The sequence below is a fragment of the Polyodon spathula genome, chromosome 3, assembly GCF_017654505.1.
Source record: "Polyodon spathula isolate WHYD16114869_AA chromosome 3, ASM1765450v1, whole genome shotgun sequence".
NCBI classification, from domain to species: Eukaryota; Metazoa; Chordata; class Actinopteri; order Acipenseriformes; family Polyodontidae; genus Polyodon; species Polyodon spathula.
The window spans coordinates 74,744,083-74,766,143 of NC_054536.1; the positions used below are offsets into that span (position 1 = coordinate 74,744,083).

Below are 22,061 nucleotides of genomic sequence, written 5' to 3' on the forward strand. Positions count from 1 at the left end.
TTATATTACTGGAAAATTCTAGAAGTTACTCCAAGTTTACTCAGCACTGAATCTATCTGGAATGTTCTGGAACATGCCCATGTAACCCATACGCAGATGCACGCAGGCCTATGACTATCATATACTGCTTTATTGTAATTACACAAATTAAAAAAAAAAAAAAAACTGCTATATTTGTTTTTAAATCATGACCAACCTTTGCTTAGTCCATTGCCATTTTCATTGAAAAGATGGAAAGGGTTAACAAAGAGAATACTGTGAAGTGGCTGAGGTAGGTGTCTGATTGTGATGTCACTGTTTTGAATTGATTTTTACAATTAAATGGAATTCAGAGAGGTGGATTTTTGTTTTAAAAGCAGTTAATGCCAACTGTGCTGAAATTCAGAATACTCAGAGTAAAAATTGGTACTGTGATGTCATGAATTGTGTTTCTTTGTGTTGTAATTTGTGGAATAAAGGAGGTGAGACATGTGCTCTGAGTGGCTGACATCCTCAGGAGTCTATAATTAAGCAATAAAACACTCCAAGGTATGCGTTGTGGGATTACCACGCTGATAGGTAAGTTGTTAGGCACCTTATAACTGGTTCTGTGCTACAAAGGATTGCCTTATAACAAGGTAGCACTGTTTGTATTCATATAACAGATATTTGAGGTGTATTCCAGTTACTCATCCTTTAACACACACTTACAAAAAACCCACACAATACAAAATTAAACATGAACTGATATGGTTTTACTGCATTTGGCCATTCATTAATAACAAGTTGCTGTTATAAAGTACAATCAGCATACATACTGTTATTTGTGTTTTATTTATACAATGAGGTGTAACTCTTATTTTTTCTTTGTTGTTGTGGAACTAACTCCCTAGCTTCTAGGTCTTTCTTGGTGCTAGGCCTAAAATGCCCTTTCAGATTAGAATGCAGTTATCAGTTGATGCAAACAGTGGGCCAATACAACACACATAATAGGTGTAGATGGGCTTGAAACAACAGGATGGGGGAGAATAGGAGAACCAGAGGTCAGATGCCTCATTCATGACCACAGGTTCATGACACTCAAATGCTAAACTGCCATGTTTTTTTTTTTGTTTTGTTTTACCTCTACTGATCAGTTCTAACACCAGGAAACGTATTAATAAGCATTTTTTAGTAATTGTTTTTTTTTTTTTCCCTTTTTTTGCATACAGATTTAGTATATGGTATTTGTATTTGCAAGTCATTCATATTCATATAGAATTATGAATGCTTTAATGTCAGCATGAAATATAAACTGCATGACTATATGAAGACAACAACTACAACTCTCACAGCACTCTCATTGGTTAACTTTTAAATACCAAAGCATCATTTATAAAATAAAAAAGCTGAAATTAAGACACCATTTTTTTAAAATTATAACTGATAATTTCAGTTTGATTCTACTAACATTTGTTTTCCCCACTATTAAAATGTTTCAATTAGCTTTCAGTAGCACAATTGTGTGTTTTTTTTTTTTTTTTTTTTTTTTTTTTTTTTTCTGCCACTAGGCAACTATCTTCAAAATTTATATTCATATACAAAAGGGGAAACTCTGTATAGGTTTTTGATTTTCCTTGATTTACCAGTATCATGCAATGTAATTATACAATTATTCTTACTCATTATTCTTTATTTTTGTAATCGATTAATTTCTTTTTTTGTGTTAGGATAGTGTTGTCTTCACATAGACTCAAATAATGGTGTTTAGTCATTCATTTCCTGACACACATCCACCCTATTGTGTGTTGACAGGTTTATAAGGATGCAGTGGCGGCCGTGGGTGCTGGAGGGGCTCCTAGACGACGGCTTTTGAATCCTTGCAGGCCTGACCAGAGGTGCCTGAGTTAGTCTGTTTATTGTCTGCCTTCTCTCCCAGATGTTTCAGTTGTCTGAAAGATGAAAATGTCAAGAAGAGCACTAAGTTCCAGGGCAGCACGTCTTGAAAGGCATGTTTATACGCAGATGCCACCCTAGGATCATAGGTCATCACTAAAGGTGACTCCTTTTAAATGAAACAATATTTACATTCAGATAACAAAGGCATGAGATCACACAGATACCCACTTTTCTTTCTTTTCTTTTTTCTAAGCTAAAAAGCTAATCATTATATATATATATATATATATATATATATATATATATATATATAATATAATTATATATATATATATATTTCCCTTTTGTTTTTTAAAAGTAGTTTTTCCATATTATTAAAATGGTTTAGAATTATGTTAATGGAGTCTAGCCTGAAGAATGCACTTTGTCCAACTTTAATTTAAGGAAAAGCCTGAAACTTGTGCAACAAAACATTTGTGTAACCTTTTCTAGTCACACCTAAAAAAATATTCTTGAATCATTTTAGCTACTTTCTTTTCTCTGCCCATGTTTCCATTATCATATTTCAAACGATCTTATGTGTCCTTTTGTTCAGGGAGCTGATACTCAAAAGATTGAAACAACTCGTATTTCATTATGCTCATTATGACTAAATTAAATTTTCAAAAGCTTGTGACGATTGCAAGTTATGTACAGCATTCAGGCACACTAAAAATAGTTTGACGCAGTAAGCTAATTACTGATTTATTTTATTAGGTAGTTTCACAGAAAGTTATGAATAAATGACTGAACTAGAGGCACTCATTTTGTAAGAATTGTAAGTTGCCCTGGATGATGACGTCTGCTAAGAAATAAATAATATAGTTATTATTACACTAAAAGCCACATATTTAAGTCAAAGTTAACCAAATAATCCTTTATCAATTCAGTGAATATAAAGGTGCAGCTTGTTACTGTTATGCCATGTTTATAATGTTGGTTGGTCAATCAAGCACAGTGTATATTACACTTTATGTCCTGGAGCGGTATGACTATTTTATGGTGCCTTGGCACATTTAAAAAAAAAAATAGGAGTATCTCTTGGCTCCTAGATCTTCCTAGTTTCTTTGTCCACATTGTACCCAACCCAGCCCAATCCTGTTTGATATTCTTGTTTATACCTACTTATCACGTGATGCATTTTCTACCTTCATTGCGCCTTCCACAGGGTCCAGTCCTTGTTCTGACAGCTGTTTCAAGGCACTTAGGGCTGCCTGTTGAGCAAAACAGATGGCTCTGTAAATGTTACACATCACCTGCTTTTCAAATAAATTCATCTATCTTAGGAGACACCATGCCAACAGGATGCACTTTGCTGCCAGTGTTTGTTTTGGCTGCATTCCTTTAAATATATTTTTGCATGACTATTATGTAAACATTTCCATTCTGTGAAATCTAGGGTTCTCTCAAAGTGATCACTAGTAAGTCTAAGGCAGTGAGACTGGAATAATTCTTCCTGCTTTCTCCACAGGGGATGAAAGTTTTGTAACAGCACTTTTGCAAGTGATAGCTCATACTGCTCTAGGCATGCACAGTGAATCACATGATTGATCTTCAGAAAACTTTAATACTTGCACTTAAGATCTCACTGACCTATGTGATGGGCCCAGCCAGTTTCTGTGCTAATGTTCTTTTTTTGAGTATCATGATATAAGCCATGAAATGTGTTAGAATTGAATTAGCTTTTCACCATCTAAACACATTCTTTCAGTTAATCATGTGAATATTACCATTTCTCAAACTCGATATTATCAAGTTCTAGGGCTGCAACAAAGGGTACATTTTGGCCTTCAGGTTCAGAACACATTTCCGAAGGAAGGTTCGAACCTTCGATGTTACTAAATTGCATAATTTACTGGTGACGTCCCCATTGCTACATGTTTATATTTGATTGAAAATCCTACTTTACAGGTAATCCTTACAAATGGAATAAAACATTCACATGTCGTTAAAAAATCTGTTATACAGAACAGTGATCATGTTTTTATAATTTAAATAAAAATACATTGTTGTTTATTTGCACGTAATTGGTACTGCTTGCTATATATACAGTAAGCTTGCATTGCAGCAGCACCAACTGCAGCAGACTTAGGAAAATAAAGCTTTATTTAACAGCCCCCTCCTCGTGCTTTGGCATACTATACCCTGCTCCATACACAGCAGTGGCACCATACAGAATTGCTACGTATAATGATTTGGTAGTGGATTTTAATACAACAACTTTTGTTTACGTAATATGCATTATACAAATCAAAATATCTAATTTTGCATGTGAATGACATTTAATGTGTGACTAATAGTATTTACAATTTCTGTTAACAGAGAAAACAAATAAATAAAAATTAAATAAAACATACAGTGTGTGAATGTCACCTGATGAACCTTCAAAAGTTTAAAACTAAATTCGAATTCCTGGCTAGCGAACGAACCTTCGAACCTTAAACACAGCTCTATCGGGTTCTTTTCTCTAATTCTGGGGAATCCAAAGTTGGCCATGCCACTCCTGGTCTTTGTAACAACCCTGTTATAAATTGTTTAATTGAACCAATTAAACCTTAACCCAGACCTTGAAGTCGTAGTTATATATTGTTACCTTTTAAACCTGGGGTGGACTGGCCCACCACGACCGTGACTGGACACCACTGCTCTAATTAATGGATTCATTTAGAAAGGTGAGCTTGGATAATTTGAGTGATTAACTGGTATAATACCAGGTCTTCATACTCGATAGAGCCAAATACATCTTATCAAACAGGATCCCATGATTTTTAATACATATATGATTACAGGGATGTTGTTAAAACCCTTTTTAACATAAAACCCACCTTGCTGGGTGAATGAAAAACTTCCCATCACTGGGATATTTGTGCCAAGCAGAGCTTTAGATGAGATTTGCCCTCCAATACAGATAAATAAAAAAAAAAAAAAATACAAAAATTCAAAGGTTCTTTAACTTTTTCAATATACCACCTATTTTTGAGGAGCTTACCAATGAAAATAAATAACATTTATATAATCTGTGCTCCAATCCACTAAACCAATACAGGACATACATTGTATATTTTTTGTGGAAATAAAACGGTAAAACCTAACCATGTTTACTATATATACCGGGCCAACTGTTATCATTTTGGTTTAAATTTAAGTGATGTCTTAACTTCTTTTGCAGGTATCGTGCCATCATTTGCATTAAAAAAAAAAACACTCTGTAAGATGGCATTTCTTTTCACGTAAAAATGATTTGTGTGGCTCTTGGCAAAGACACCTGGTCCTTTAACAGACCTCTCTTCGCTGATGATCCCTGGAATACACTCTCTCCCTTTGCTTCTGATGTCTTAGCAATTGAATCCAGATGTCTGAAGCCGATGGAGCAGTTCTCAGGATGGAGAAAGATGACATAAATCTTGCAGCTGACAGAGATCCCACTGAGCTCACTCTGGGCGTCTCGCAGAGGACCTGTTTAGGGCCAGGAGAGCTGCTGGGTATGAAGACAGATGTGTGCATTCCAATCCTAAATTAATCAGGACTTAGCTACTCCCCAATTACAGCCTTGATAGTGTGACTCTCACAGATGTTGTGCAAGTGAAAGTGGTTCCCAAAGTCAAGCGTTTCCCCCACAATCGACTCCCTGGAATCCCCAAGCTGCTGGAGACCAAACTGATCCTTCCAACCAGAGAAACAAATCTGAGAGACTAATCACCATGCAAAGGAGTCCAACCATGTGGTGTGAGGGGATGTCACTTCCTGGTTGCATTTAGATAGCTTCAACCACAATTCTTTTAGGGGTGTTTGTATATGATGCTGAATTTAACACTTACATTCATATCTTTAACCATTGTTAAACCTGTCCCAAAAAATAAGCAATACAGAACTCATTGCGGTACCTTTACAATACATCAAAGCTTATCATACTATTAAAAAATGGGTACAAAATGAGGCCCTGCCTTAAGTCTCTGCTTGTTACGTTTTTGGTTCCTTGTTTTCCTACACTTACTAAAGACCAAAGGTCCTTGCTTTTAAAGCAAAACAATTGACTTCAAGCTTGGGTCGTGCTTGTTGTCCCATGGGCCAGTGAGCTGGCTCTATGTGTTGACGCACCACTAGTGCACTGACCCTCTGTATCGGCAGGTCAGAGTTCAAGACCCCATCCCTTTGCCGGTAAGGCTTGGATCGGATCTAGAGATGCAGCACGTTTCAGGGTCTGAAACATGGATCTGGTTAGGATCTGAATGAAAAACCTTTCCCCATCAAACACATGGCTGGCGGTGAATCGAAAAACACATCGACTAGCACCACTATCGGAGGGAATCTGCAGCATGGAGCAATGGCAAGCAAGTCTACTGCATTAAAACAACATGTTTAGATGTTAGATATTAAGGTATTAACAATTATAATAAATAATTACAATTATTGCCATGAATGTTTGAGATGTAATGGTTTTGAATAAATGTCTCAGTTAACCGAAGATAATCAATTAAAACATAATTGATCAATTAATCTTGTCTCCCTGAGTGTGGCACCAAAAAACGGTACTTCTAAAGACCTTGGCAAAAGGGAAGGTATACCCAATGTTTCACAATGTCTCAGAATGAAGAAAATAAAGACTGTAACTTGCAAAATGTGCTCATTGGTACTTTCCTTTCGCGACAGTGGTAGAGTTTATCAAGTTCATATTTCAAATGACTCACTTAGGCCAACTTCCAATTACATGCAAGCAAATACTTTCAAACTGTCAAATCAAAGTAAATATATGTATATTAAACATCAGCTGACATTATGAACCATTTGCAGTAAATAGCATTATGTTAATACTTTACATTACTCATAGTTGTAATTTACACACATGTCCAATTGAATGGACATGTCCCCCTTACTTTTTCAATGTCATGGAAATATCCCCTCACATTGCAGCAGTACTAAAGTTGTATATCACCGGTTAGTTAGTTTAACGTCATTACTATATGTAATATAATCTTCATGCATGCCCCAGCTACAGGAACTGCTCACTCCCCCACACTTTTGAAACCAAAGTTACGCCACTGGTATTACTTGTAATTGTTTTTTAATACCATTTCATATTACTAGCAAACAGGTATGAGAAGAAAGGTGTTTCCCAGTACTGAATTATTTTTCATCTGTATTTGGTATACAATTTGATAAGCCATTCGCAACACTTAGATTCTTCCAAGTGGCTACACCCCACCTAAAACCACTTACAATATGGCTTGTAAACGGTATGCACCACTGGTGTTAAGTACAGACTGTGCCGTAATTTCAGCTAAATATATATGTTTTCGGCTGTCACTGTAATTCTGCACAGCACTGACAAAAGTACCAATCTCCTCTGGGATGTCAGTCAGCCTGTCAGAGTGAACAACATGTTCTGGGAAATAAACTAAGAGGCATAAACAAATAGATGTGTAATTTAACACTAGACCTACCAGATGTACATATATACCTAGAACTACCGGAGCGGTCTTTTTAACCGCTGTATTGAAATGTGTATAAAACTACAGCAGCATCTCATGCTACGAAACTCTTCTGTGTTAAACACAATTAGAAGTACATATAGGACTACCAAACGCAATCATTTCGATGCATTCTGATGATTTTTTTTTTTTTTTTTTTTTTTTTTAAATACAGTAAACGCCAATGTAATGTCAGACAGCACAGGCAGTTTTACATTATAGTCAAAATAATGTGTTTATTTTAACATACCACACAAAGTGCTTACCTGGAATTCCGATTTCCTCACTTATATTTTCCCATAATGTCTTTGTATTCTTTATCTACATATTTCTTGTGCTGCTTATCACAAAGAACAGGCTATTGCTGCTCTGCTACAATCAGACATTTCTCCATCATTCCTGATATTTGGAGTGCAAATGAACACGAAGAACCGGGTTGCAACAAACTTTTCCTTTCACATTATTGTTTGTTTTCCTCCTGAATTGTTTCTGACACCGTTTTTGCAGCCTGCTTGGTACATATGATGGACACCAGGCTTAGGGGTGGTATTGGAAGGGGAGTTATGATGAAATGGGGTGGTTTTAGCAACTTAGAGACGACTTTTGAGATGCAGCGGGAGCTTATGATACTCTGTGGATCAGTAGAGAATTACAGTGCCCACATTTGTTTGAGTGTGTTACTTAATACAATTGTTTTCCGTTTACCCGTCTTATTTTGATTCTGAGTTCGACTCTGTTCAACAGTAATTTCTGTCTCCAGTCTTGCAATAGATGGTTTGCTACACTATTACTCAGTAACTATTTTTGTAATATAATCATGTACAATAGAACTACATTTAAAAAGTGTTCCAAAGCTCAAATTATGGAACTTACAACTCTTCAAAGGATGTAACCTGCAACTGTTCAAAACACGGATTGTTCAACTGTTCAAAAGATGGCAAGGAAAAAACTGTTAAAATGTGTATTGTTCAAATATTCAAAAGATGGAACATACAACTATTAAAAAAAATGGAAACGTATAACTGTTCAAAATGTGGAATGTAAAAAAAAATACCTTGTGGAGTCTAGTTTGTGCAATCAACAAAGTCACGTGCAGTGCACTTGCCACACTGCCTTATTGCACACGGCACAGTCTACTATATCAACTCCAAACTTTGTGGAATTATAAAACTGTACAGTCTCTGGGATCTCTGCATCATTCCCGATGGCAATGGAAGGCAAAATTACATTTTTTCTTGGATGGACTTATAGACTATTAGAATGCAGCCCTTCTGCAAGTTGATACACGGCCCGTAAATCAACCTCTTGCTGCCTCCTAGGTGGTAACAAAAATCTAACTTGAGTATGTAGCTAAGGTTGTGTTTGTCTCTGTCCCAAAATTTCTGCAACTTCGTTATCACTTTCACTGTCACTATCAGTAACCTCATTCTGATCACAGTAAGTTTCATTACTATCTCTTGGTCTGGCGCATTTTCTTGCTGTGCAGTCCTGCATTGTGTCTGTCTATTCATTTTTACTAGACAATAAGTACTTCTGCAGTTGTTGATAAATAAATCACTTATCTGAAAAAGCATCCTGTTGTGTCTATTCATAATAAAGGTGAAATTCAGAAGCTTGATCATGCCTGATCAAACCCACCATTTTCACTACGACAGTCAAAATTCCAGCTCCGGTAGTTCTAGGCATAACATATTATATCTCCATAAGTTTCTGCAACCCTGGGTCTACTGATGGTTTGAGATGTTTAATTCATATATGGAGAAAAACGTGACCGGTCAAAATGACCGCTCTGGTAGTTCTAGTGTTAATTGGTATGGCAAGCAATGTATTGAATGCATCTTAAATACAAATAAATATTTTGATTATTGAAAGAATGTAGTTATGACTTCTATAACCTGTGGGATCATGTAGATACAAATCATTACCTAGTGTTTTTTCCCCAGCTAGAGTACAATAAAGTCTTATGATGCTCAAATGTCAAACAAAACCTGTTTCTGTTCAAAGTTCTACTCAAGCAATGCTGGAAATGATTGTTCTCAATGTGAAATTCTGATAACAAAAATCTCATCTGCGGTTCTTTTTAGACCCTAGGATTTGATTTTAATTTAGGCACTGCTGTCCTTACAGCAGCTTGTTATTGCAGTAAATGTAATTGCAGTGTTACCAATAAATAATTAAACACAGTTACAGAATCATATTGTTATATTTTACCCAGTGTTAAATTAGCAGTGCTAAACTTTATATGGAATCTTAGGGTTAGGTTCTAATGGCATCCACACTAGTGTGAATGTGGTAAGTTGTTACCATCTCACAATCAGATAATATATCTTCTTCCTACAGAGAGATAAACATTATAAATCAATTCCAAGCCAACTTCTTGCTAAAACCCTGGCAAAACATGAGAAACTGCATGACTGAAGATACTACACTTCTATCTACAGTAACATCAGCCAATTACTTCATTATTTTTCTAATGAGATAAAGGGGAGATTGAAGAGGAATCGTCTGAACTATTAATTTGGAGGAATATGTTTAGTCTACTCAAGACAGAGTTGGAAGTCTTCCATCTCTGTCACTGTTTGATGCCTAATTAAAAAAGTTTGTTCTTAAATCAAATTCTTGTGATGAAAGGAAATGTAGGTAATGGGCTATCAGGCTGTTTTTATTTTCAAGGCATTGAATGGAATGATGGCTACAAGCCAGGAATTATATGTGCAATTTTTCTACATTGCAATAATACAAATAAACTATCTTAAACCGGTAAAGCAATATATATTATTTCATAATTCCAGACATTTACCAGTTTACTAGTAAATGGTGACAGTTACGGGTAAAACTTTAGATTTACCCGATTTAAAAAAAAATGGATATATATTAATGTGTTTGTGATGTCATTTACTACATAATTAATGCTGTAACTATCTGCTATTGGTTTCTATTTAAACCTTTAGGCATCATGGTATTGGCATGCTATTTATCCATTTATTTCCTTTATTATTCTGTATTGTACATTATCAGTGTTGCACGATTGGTTACCATCCTTGTATTGCATACACACACTATATATATATATATATATATATATATATATATATATATATATATATATATATATATATATATATATATATATATATATATATATATATATATATATATATGCCGTACCCATCACTGATGGTGCCCTGTGCGAAATATAAAAGCTGTGCTTCCTGTGCAAAACCTAGAGCCTACAAGTGTACTTGTCTTGCCTTCAGTGATGCAAAGTCATTGATGCCATGGTCAGAGTTCAGAGAGTTGGCCCATGCAAACTGAATCGATATAATGGCTAGACTGGACAACTGTGCTTGGAACATGGAGGTTCGGAGATCAATTTTAATCAATTTCAGCTTTCTGAAACGAAATATTATTTGGCTGCAAGGCTAAATTCTGTGCAACACTGGATTTTTGAAAATGTTAATGCCGGATGTGCCCACATGAAACCATTTGGAAAACAATCTGACTATTCACTCCTAACTGGTCAGCCCCCCCCCCCAAAAAAAAGCTATTTTTCTAAATGTCTGTTTAAAAAATGATTGTTTAAAACTATATTCCACCCTCAAAATAATAAAAGCTTGGTATCAACACAGCAGGTCATCTCTCAAAATGACACACTAATCTTTCTCACAGCACAATCAGTAACAATACAATTTAACTCTTAACAAATTCTGAAAAACTCTTTCAGTTCTTTTAAATAAGACAAGTCCTCAAAATGACCACAATATAGCATACACACTAATAGGATGCGTCCAGTCGAATAAATGTGATTACTGCATGCTAAGCTGTAAAAAAAAAGACCATGAAACTGCGAGGTGCAAATAAAGTCTAAAGCATTAAAAAACTGACAATATTAGCCTAACACTTATGCCTTTTTTACATACAATACAGTAGCCCAAAGCTCTTTTAAAATAAAACATATAAAGACCATATAGACACTACAGATCACAGAAATAACAAACAAGCAATAAAATGCATGCAATTAAATAAAGAAAGAAAAAAGACATTAAAATAAGACAAAATAGCAGGTCACAAATAAAAAATTAACACGACAAAATGTAAGAACAGAAGGTTTTGAATTATAGCCTATACAAACAGGTGTGCTGTGTATTTGTAAACACTGATGGGATAGTAAAAAACTTTTGCTTTGTATTATAAGCTTTCACAATTTTCAGCAAATCGAGAGATCTTGTTAGGAACGCAGGATTAATGAGGGAGGCAGTGCCTGTTGTGTGTAGTTTTTCATCGAGTTGTGGGACAGTGTTTAGTTTGTCATTTTTGGAAGAGAAAAAAGAAAAGGTCAGCTATTGTACAATTTTTTTATTTTTAGAAATGTCATAACTGAAATCAGCACATTATGTGATAATAGTCTTTAAAAAACTAAATGCAATCTCCCTTTAAAAACAGTTGCACATTCATTTCAGTAGGCCAGAGAGCACACGAAGTATTGGTGAGAAATAAAATAGGCTACTATTCAAGATGAATAACAATGAAGATGGGGTGTGAGAAATAGTGCCATGTGTCTGTGCCCCCCCCCACCCCCCACCCCCCCGAGTCTAACACTGGTTATAATTCATTTTTTTGTGGTATGTGGTTGCATTTTTCAAATAATACTGCAAAAACAACTACTTGGCAATACGTTGCAGCCGTGCTGCTCAGACCCCAACATTTTATATGAACTGAAGATCTTGTTTGCTATGCGGCTTCTGGAAAATTGCATGAGCGAAAACGTAGCCGCGCACAGTGGTCAGTTTTTCAGATTGACAGTGAAGAATGCAGCCCCTTACCAGCAAAAAAAACACTTTGCGTCGGGTGGAAAAAAATAGGGTCGGTCGGGTAACCTGAATCACACATTTTTTTTTATTTGACCTTATTATTCAACAGGCAGTCGGTGCTCCACTCAGATCGTATTCTGACTTGAGGGGGCACCGATTGCCTGACAAATAATAAAGCACTTTCATTTTGTAATTTTTGTTTTGAATCGTTATTGCACACATTTGTTTTACTTATTATTCATCAGCCAATCAACCGGAACCCCCCCCTAAGGTCGGCTTCCTGTGAGGCTGCACTGCTCGCACCCCCTTGGTACAAGCAATTTCTGACTCTAACACCAGTTTGCTGATACAAAGCTCATCGCTTCAATGTTTACAACTTATTTGATTATCCGTCACAGCCCAGAGTTGTTTTTTTTCTCTCATGCCAAATCAATCAGAAATCAGAAAATGCAGCAAAAACAAAGCAAACGAGACAAGCTACGGTAATATAAAACAGTTAATCATAAACTCTGTGATCTTTAGTTGCTTTTGTGCATTTTCATTTGCAAGTGAACTGTGACATTAGGGCCTTATCAAGTATTATAGTCAGCAATTTTGAATACTGACTTTGGTTACTGTTTTAATTCTGGAAACTGTTTTAGTTTTTTACTCTTTTGCTGAATTGCATTGCCTTTTATGTTTTACGCAGTTCTGTGCATGTGTAAGATTTTGATTTCCTTATGCTGTTGGGTCATTAATGGGGAATTTTACATACTGCTAAATACATACAGAATTTAAAAGTATGTACTGTATTACAGCCCACATGTCATCTCTTTTGGCAAGTGTCATCTCTTTTGGATATTTTCAGAATCATACCGTTCTGAATTAAAATACTTCTGTTGAAAATAAATCATTATACCAACAAAACCAACTACAGTACATCTAAATGGAAGCCTACTTATTTTAAAACACAGTCCTTCAAGCTATGTATTTTTGACATTATCTGTTTTGTGTTCCCTGAAAAAACGGACAAGGTTTGGAACGGGCCAAAATGAAATAATCAGATATGTGTCACAGTCATTTAACCATCACTGAAGTTTAAATGTTATAGGGTCAGATATGTGAGTGTTGACTGTGTGTGTGTGTGTGTGTACGTGTATGTGTATGTAATGTATATGTATATAATATATATATAAGAACATAAGAACATAAGAAAGTTTACAAACGAGAGGAGGCCATTCGGCCCATCTTGCTCGTTTGGTTGTTAGTAGCTTATTGATCCCAAAATCTCATCAAGCAGCTTCTTGAAGGATCCCAGGGTGTCAGCTTCAACAACATTACTGGGGAGTTGATTCCAGACCCTCACAATTCTCTGTGTAAAAAAGTGTCTCCTATTTTCTGTTCTGAATGCCCCTTTTTCTAAACTCCATTTGTGACCCCTGGTTCTTGTTTCTTTTTTCAGGCTGAAAAAGTCCCTTGGGTCGACACTGTCAATACCTTTTAGAATTTTGAATGTTTGAATTCAAACATAGTCTTCTTTGTTCAAGACTGAACAGATTCAATTCTTTTAGCCTGTCTGCATATGACATGCCTTTTAAGCCCGGAATAATTCTGGTCGCTCTTCTTTGCACTCTTTCTAGAGCAGCAATATCTTTTTTATAGCGAGGTGACCAGAACTGCACACAATATTCAAGATGAGGTCTTACTAGTGCATTGTACAGTTTTAACATTACTTCCCTTGATTTAAATTCAACACTTTTCACAATGTATCCGAGCATCTTGTTAGCCTTTTTTATAGCTTCCCCACATTGTCTAGATGAAGACATTTCTGAGTCAACAAAAACTCCTAGGTCTTTTTCATAGATTCCTTCTCCAATTTCAATATCTCCCATATGATATTTATAATGTATATTTTTATTTCCTGCGTGCAGTACCTTACACTTTTCTCTATTAAATGTCATTTGCCATGTGTCTGCCCAGTTCTGAATCTTGTCTAGATCATTTTGAATGACCTTTGCTGCTGCAACAGTGTTTGCCACTCCTCCTACTTTTGTGTCGTCTGCAAATTTAACAAGTTTGCTTACTATACCAGAATCTAAATCATTAATGTAGATTAGGAATAGCAGAGGACCTAATACTGATCCCTGTGGTACACCGCTGGTTACCACACTCCATTCTGAGGTTTTTCCTCTAATCAGTACTTTCTGTTTTCTACATGTTAACCACTCCCTAATCCATGTACATGTGTTTCCTTGAATCCCAACTGCGTTCAGTTTGAGAATTAATCTTTTGTGCGGGACTTTGTCAAAAGCTTTCTGGAAATCTAAATAAACCATGTCATATGCTTTGCAATTATCCATTATCGATGTTGCATCCTCAAAAAAATCAAGCAAGTTAGTTAGGCACGATCTCCCTTTCCTAAAACCATGTTGACTGTCTCCCAGTACCCTGTTACCATATAGGTAATTTTCCATTTTGGATCTTATTATAGTTTCCATAAGTTTGCATATAATAGAAGTCAGGCTTACTGGTCTGTAGTTACCTGGTTCAGTTTTGTTTCCCTTTTTGTGGATCGGTATTACGTTTGCAATTTTCCAGTCTGTCGGTACCACCCCTGTGTCAAGAGACTGCTGCATGATCTTGGTTAGCGGTTTGTAAATAACTTATTTCATTTCTTTGAGTACTACTGGGAGGATCTCATCCGGCCCAGGGGATTTGTTTATTTTAAGAGCTCCTAGTCCCTTTAACACTTCTGCCTCAGTTATGCTAAAGTTATTTAAAACTGGATAGGAACTGGATGACATGTGGGGCATGTTTTCAGTATCTTCCTTTGTAAAAACTTGTGAAAAGTAATCATTTAACATATTTGCTATTTTTTTTTCTTCCTCTACGATTTTGCCATTTGTATCTCTTAAACATTTAATCTCCTCTTTGAATGTTCTCTTGCTGTTGTAATATTGGAAAAACATTTTGGAATTGGTTTTAGCTCCCTTAGCAATGTTCATTTCTATTTCTCTCTTGGCCTTTCTAACTTCCTTTTTGACTTGCGTTTGCAGTTCCGTGTACTCTTTCTGCGTACTTTCTTTTTGGTCCTTTTTTAATGCTCTGTAAAGTGCCTTTTTTCGCTGAATATTTTTTTTAATTGATCTATTAAACCATTTTGGCAATTTAGTTTTACATTTAGATTTGTCTACTTTAGGGATGTAATTGTTTTGCGCCTCTAGTACTACATTTTTGAAGAACAACCATCCTTCTTCTGTGGGTGTTTTCTCTATTTTACTCCAATCTACTTCTGTTAGTCTCTGTTTCATGCCTTCATAGTTTGCTTTTCTAAAATTGTAAACCTTAACTTTAGTCTTTACTTTTGGGGATTTAAAAAACACTTCAAATGAGACCATGTTATGGTCTGAGTTTGCCAGTGGTTCTCTGACCTCTGTTTTAGTTATTCTATCTTCGTTATTTGAAAAGACTAAATCAAGGCATGCCTCCCCTCTACACACACACACACACCAAACAATAGCCAAATATATGAAAATAAGTAATTGATTAATGTCTATTTCACACACAGAAAATGTGTGCACTATAGAACTATATAGAACTATATATAAATATAAAATTGTTGTGTGTAAAGAAAACAAATGAATCAATTATTTTTTCATATCTTTGGCTGAGCTTTTGTAATGCATCTAGCACTTTAATCATGAGAATCTCTTAACTATATGAACCTTTTCCAAGATTAATCAACTCCCTATTTCCGTTTCAGGAGTACATCAACATTTATTTAAATGCTTAACTTCTTTCTACATCTTCTCTATGGAGCACTGTCCTGCGAGATTGATATTGAAAACTAGTGAACCTTTTACTTTGAACAAGCATCTTGATCTGCAACAGTGGTACAAACAGAAGTCACATGAGTAATTGTAACAAAAGTTAAAAACATTGAGTGAAGATATGTGTTGCTCTTTTAAATATAACAATAATGCCTGTAGCTAGAGTGATAATTTATCTGAGAGGGTGAGCGCATGAGTTCTGCATGTGTGGTTCCCACTGTCAAGCATGGAGGAGGCAGTGTCATGGCCTGGGGTTGCTTTGCTGGTGACAGAGTTGGTGATCTTTACCAAGTCCATGGTAAGCTCAACCAGCATGGCTATCATAGCATACTTCACAGGCATGCCATTCCATCAGGATTACGGCTCGTTGGGCAGTCCTTCATTCTTCAACAAGATAATGACCCGAAACACACCTCAAAGTTGTGCAAGAACTATCTGTAGACATCTATGTAGACATCTGTGTATTCCACCTCCAATCACCCTCTGTCTGTCAAGTTGTACGGTATTTGTATTGGCTACAAGATACAAGATTTCAGCTAGCCCCTACCACTCATAATTAGACTTCATCTTGATGTGTCTGTTGACAGGCAGGTTATGGGTCACATGTGGCTACTCCCTTAAGGTTTGATTTCCATATACAGGACGTTGTAGATTTTTTTAAATTCATACGCCATTTTCCTCACTTTCAATTGAGGAAAAATAACCCTGATTTTCAATCACAGCTTTCATGCGTCTTGGCATGCTCTCCAACAGTCTTTCACATTGATGTTGGGTGACTTTATGCCACTCCTGGCGCAAAAATTCAAGCAGCTCGGCTTTGTTTGATGGCTTGTGACCATTCATCTTCTCTTGATCACATTCCAGAGGTTTTCAATGGGGTTCAGGTCTGGAGATTGGGCTGGCCATGACAGGGTCTTGATCTGGTGGTCCTCCATCCACAGCTTGATTGACCTGGCTGTGTGGCATGGAGCATTGTCCTGCTGGAAAAACCAATCCTCAGAGTTGGGGAACATTGTCAGAGCAGAAGGAAGCAAGTTTTCTTCCAGGAAAACCTTGTACTTGGCTTGATTCATGCATCCTTCACAAAATACTTATGGTGTTTTACAAACCTCAGCCTGGCTCTTCTTTGCTTCTCATTGATGAAGGGCTTTTTTCTAGCTTTGCACGACTTCAGCCCTGCCCCTAGGAGCCTGTTTCAAACCGTCCTCGTCGTGCACTTCACCCCAGCTGCCGTTTGCCATTCTTTTTGTAGGTCACTTGATGTCATCCTACGGTTGTTGAGTGACATTCTAATGAGTTGGCGGTCATCCCGGTCAGTTGAGAGTCGTTTTCACCCTCTGCCGGTCTGTAGCTTTGTTGTCCCCAATGTGTGCTGCTTGACCTTGTTCTTATGAACCGCCGTCTTTGAAATTATAAGGATGGAAGCAACCCGACGCTCACTGTATCCCTCTGCCAGTAAAGCCAGAATTGAACCCTTCTTTTCCTCACTCAAAACTTTCCTTTTCAACTCTTTGGGCATGGTCAATAGTTATTTTTTTATTCTAATTACTTTTGAGGTACTACTAGCACTGTTTTGCCATCCAGTTGGTCCTATTGCAAGAGGACAGTGATGACCACAGGAGTGTTTTTTATACTTTTCCTCGTTAAATAAGATTTGGTTCAGGTGATCCCCTAATCAGTACCTCATTCAGTAGAATGAGGTGTGCCTGTGTTGGAATTCAACAGACATTGGAATGGAATGGCTGCCATACATGTAGAGATGCTGATTTAAGAAAAATTTGCAGTGGTCTATATATATATATATATATATATAGAGAGAGAGAGAGAGAGAGAGAGAGAGAGAGAGAGAAAAAAAATTCAGTACTGTCAGTCAACCAGCTCTAGCGGGCACTAGACAGTAGACGCCCGCTGGAATGTCTCAGCACCAACTGTGAATCAAACTGAAAATCAATCCGCGCAAGCGCTGCCTTTCTTTTTTATATATCTTTTAAGCATAGTTCACATCTATTGGACAGTAAATACTAAACAAATTCAGAATTGATCCAAATTAATTTAGTATTCACCAAAACCAGCCAATCAATACTTTGCATTGACGAAAGCAACCAATCGTGTAAATTACCTGCAACTACCAAGAGCCAATCACAGACTGTCAGCTCGACTTAGAAAAAGTTACAAAACGAAAAAAAAATAAAATCTGTTGTATAATTAAATTAGATATAAAATTCAGTTTAAAAAAATTTGAAGAAACAAAACAAAGACATAACATTAGCATAGGAGTATTATTTGTGCTGATCTGTTTAATTTTCTAAAGGATATATTACAAAGGGCTGACTGACTCTCTCTATATGGCAGTAATATGAGATTACATAAGAAAAAGAATCCCATAAAGCCCAAAATGCTTTCCAGATCAATGCTTCGGAGCACACTGATAATAACATTCCTTCGTCACTTCTGGGACATTACAACACCTTTCTGCACACCGCTAACAGTAAACATAGTTTTTCATTTTAACTCGCTTTCAAGTTCACCCCCTTATAACATGTGGACCAGGACTATTTCTTGAAGCAGTGTGGCCTTATTAGAAGTGGAGGACACAGAGCCAGCTATGAAATTAAGCACACACAGGGCCTTGAAAGAAGCATAATGTAGCATGGGATACCAAGCCTTGCTTACAGAGAATTATGAGCTCCAGACCCCTAACCTTGTGCTGCAAAGATAACAATTATATTTAAAAGGAATAAGAAAGATGAAAAAAGTGTATCCTATAATATATGAAAATGCATGCTTTACTTGGCTACTTAATACAGCAGTCCGTCGAACATCCGACTGTGGTGAGACCAGAGTAAAGGCCTCTGCACACTGGATCCATTTTGCCATTTAGAATCGTCCATCAATCCATTGCACACTAGATTTGTTGTTATCGTACTTCAGAGCGCTGGTGTGCAGTAGAGGCTTTGTAGTAAATATACCTAGTTTCAGTATTTTAATAAAAAATAATATATACAATTCTGTTAATTCTTACATAACTTTGAACACAAAAATAAAAGTTAAATGTAGTATAAACTTGATGATCAGCAAATGATGATGAAAAACGTTTGTTAATTATTACGTTTCAACTATGATATTACACAACACAGTTGTCATAGCATCAGGAGCTAAAAGTTGGGAAGCTAGCAATGAGCTACCAAAAACACTTTCCATCACTTTCATGCACTGCCCTTCTTTTCTGACTGTTAAGCTCTGACCGCTCTTGCCCTGTCACACTTCTTTCTCTGATATGTGTCTCCAGGTTACGCCATTGTTTCTTTACTTCCTCGACTACAATTTAAATAAAAAGTATATGCTTGTAAAAACCTATACTGCACAAAATCCACATCTTCATGTTTCACAATACATATTATTCATGCCCAAGTCCACAGCAATGTCTTTCCATATGTGTTCTTCTCTTTTTTACAAAGTCTTTGTAATCTTTGTTGGATTTATCATAAAGTAATTTTTGTTTGGCGGCACACACAATAAGATTTTCCATTTTGTTCAGGGTACTGCATGAACCCATGTGTCATCCCAGTCGTTATTCATTGGTCAATGTCATTTTTAGTGCATGTCAAATCGGATTAAATCAAACTTGTTTCGATTCCAAAATTGACGCATCATCGTTGTACCATAATTACGTGTGCAAGGTGCAATAGGGAATGCACATGATCGTTTTTTTCTGTTTAGATGCAAGTTAAATTCGGATGCGTTAACGGATCCAGTGTGTTATGGCCGGATATGTAAAAAGTCGGATAAATTAATCCTGTTTCATTATAGATAGCTGTAACAATTACTATATTCATACAATTACTGTTTTCAGATTCAGCTTTTATTAGGGAGCTCCCCTAAATCCCTTGTTTAGAAATATGCAGGGTGTTAATGCTTTTAACAGGGTAGCTGTCTGCCGTGCGGGTGTGTGAATTCGCTGCTGAGTGACAGGCAGGAGATCGAGATGGAGGTTGAAGTTGATACTATCATTAATGGTAGTTCACTTGACACTAGCACATACAATACAGTGTATGAAAAATAATACCACAACAGAACAGAAGGTACACAAGTGTTTCTTGTTTGGATGCCAAAATTGCTTATTAAACAGTGGTCACAAAATGAAAAAGGCTTTAAGAAGCAGTATTTTTTCTTGTGGGAAAATGCCTTCCTGTGTGTTGCAGTTACAACAGGCCGACTGTAACATACCATTGTTTAGATTGTTAAGAAATACGCTGTCAAAAGAAAAGCAAACAATTACATCTTTTCATAATAATAGATACATTGGCTTTGGGTGGAATATCATGGTTGCTTTAACTCAGTATTGCAGTTGACATGTGTCATTAGTTGCTACAAGGTGACACACGAAAGCAGACACATGGAATGGGAAATAGTTCAAGAAATCTTGCCCGATTGCTTTTAGCTGCCAAATGTTGTCTGCTGTACTCATGCACATCTTCATTGACTAAGTGATCCTGACATGCCCTACAGTTCAAAATCACAGTTTTCAATGAATGACATGCTTAGCCAATGGAATGAAATGTCAAGGTTCACTCGAAAGCCTGGTTGCCTGGAGATATAGGTTTTAAAGTGTCTGAAATACAATTTAACTTTCATTTTGTTAACACGGTTGGAAAAACAAAACTAATTAAAACATTACTGCTGTATATAATAGCTTAAAGCCAAATGATGGGACATACAGTGTAGAGTTACTTCATCCCCTTCCCAAGTCAATGCACTAGTAGGTAACCTTTAAAGCCTGCACTGGGTCTGAATCATTTGTACTAAATTGAGCACAATTGCCAGTCACCAATGAATAGTAGCATAAGCAAAGATAAAATAAACAGGTTTGGTGCTTCAAAAAGATAAACATATATGCTAAATTGTGTATGATATATTCAAAATAATGCAACACAAGAACCTCAAGTAATATATTACTGCCGTAAAAGCCTAACCTTTTTAAATTATTGCATTGACTAGTGGTGGGTGGGAGGTGTATTTTGTATCTTAAAGCTGTCATATGTTTGCTATATAATTTTTTTTTTTGTTGTTAAGTTTTATGCATTTATTGATGATTTATTGAAACCATATTATGAATTACAGGCCAAAAATATCTGGACATCTAATATTCTGCTCTATACAGCAAATTATTATTCTTGACTGAATTTGTTTTCATTTCACATCTGGAAGCATGCTTTCTGTACTACACTGCAAGAAAGACACCTCGACGGTTAGAAAAGACCCACACTAGTTTTACTGGGATTGTCATATAGAGTTTCTTCTCAAACACTACAATGAAATGTACCATGAACAGCACACGAAAGAGAATAAAAGTTCCCTGGAACTTAATACAGCTTCGGTAACTGGAAAATGTCTACAGGCAGACATCATTCTGATGCCACAACTGAAACTCTTCAGCCTAGAGAATAGGATTTTACCACTTCAGTTACACAATCAACATGTCAGATTTGTTTTGTAATAGCTGTCCCTGAAGACTTGTTATTATCCTGTCTATGGCTGAAATATTCTGGCTCAAGAGACTTTCCATTTCCAGTGATGTCAAGCAGACACCTTATGCTAGAGAAAAAAAAAAAAGTGAATGTCAGTTGGTTATAAAAGAATAGAATAGTGTATATACTGTACCAGTACATTCCTACAGACCTTGAGAAACAATGTACACCTGTTTCCAGGGCCAAAAAACCCTGAACTATCTTAAAACACATCCAAAAACATGCAGAGAGAAACCACACAAGGTTGCAACAATTGTCTCTCCTGCCAGAAGAAGCCTTGTGATGCCACACTGAGTTAGCTGCATGTGGGAAATATGCTTACTGCTTGGGGACAGCCATGTGATATTATTGCTAATTGTTATTGTAAAAGATGTTTATCAGGGCCAAAGCATTAAAATAGACAGTGAATATATTTTGGGTAATGTATACATAGATTTTTTTTTTCCTGGTACATTCCTTGTACAAAACTAAGGAATTGATGGCTGCCAGGTCCAGTAGAGGTAACAGCAGGACTGTGTATACATATCAGGTTCATACCAAGGGGGTGTG

General features: G+C 36.4%; 1 protein-coding gene across 9 annotated transcripts in view; it reads right to left on the bottom strand.

Moving 5' to 3' along the window:
- Positions 1-712: 712 nt before the first annotated feature.
- Positions 713-22,061, bottom strand: part of LOC121313408 (double-stranded RNA-binding protein Staufen homolog 2-like) — a 110,490-nt gene continuing 89,141 nt past the window's right edge. For 6 of the 9 annotated variants that reach the window (XM_041245915.1, XM_041245920.1, XM_041245914.1 and 3 more), the window contains 2 exons: positions 3,022-3,110; positions 713-1,910 (listed from right to left, as the gene is read on the bottom strand). In XM_041245915.1, the coding sequence (XP_041101849.1) occupies positions 1,817-1,910; positions 3,022-3,110 (183 nt within the window). In that variant the 3' untranslated portion in view covers positions 713-1,816. Of the gene's footprint in view, positions 1,911-3,017; positions 3,111-22,061 lie in introns of all 9 variants that reach the window. The other 3 variants (XM_041245922.1, XM_041245916.1, XM_041245919.1) reach the window with 2 other exon arrangements.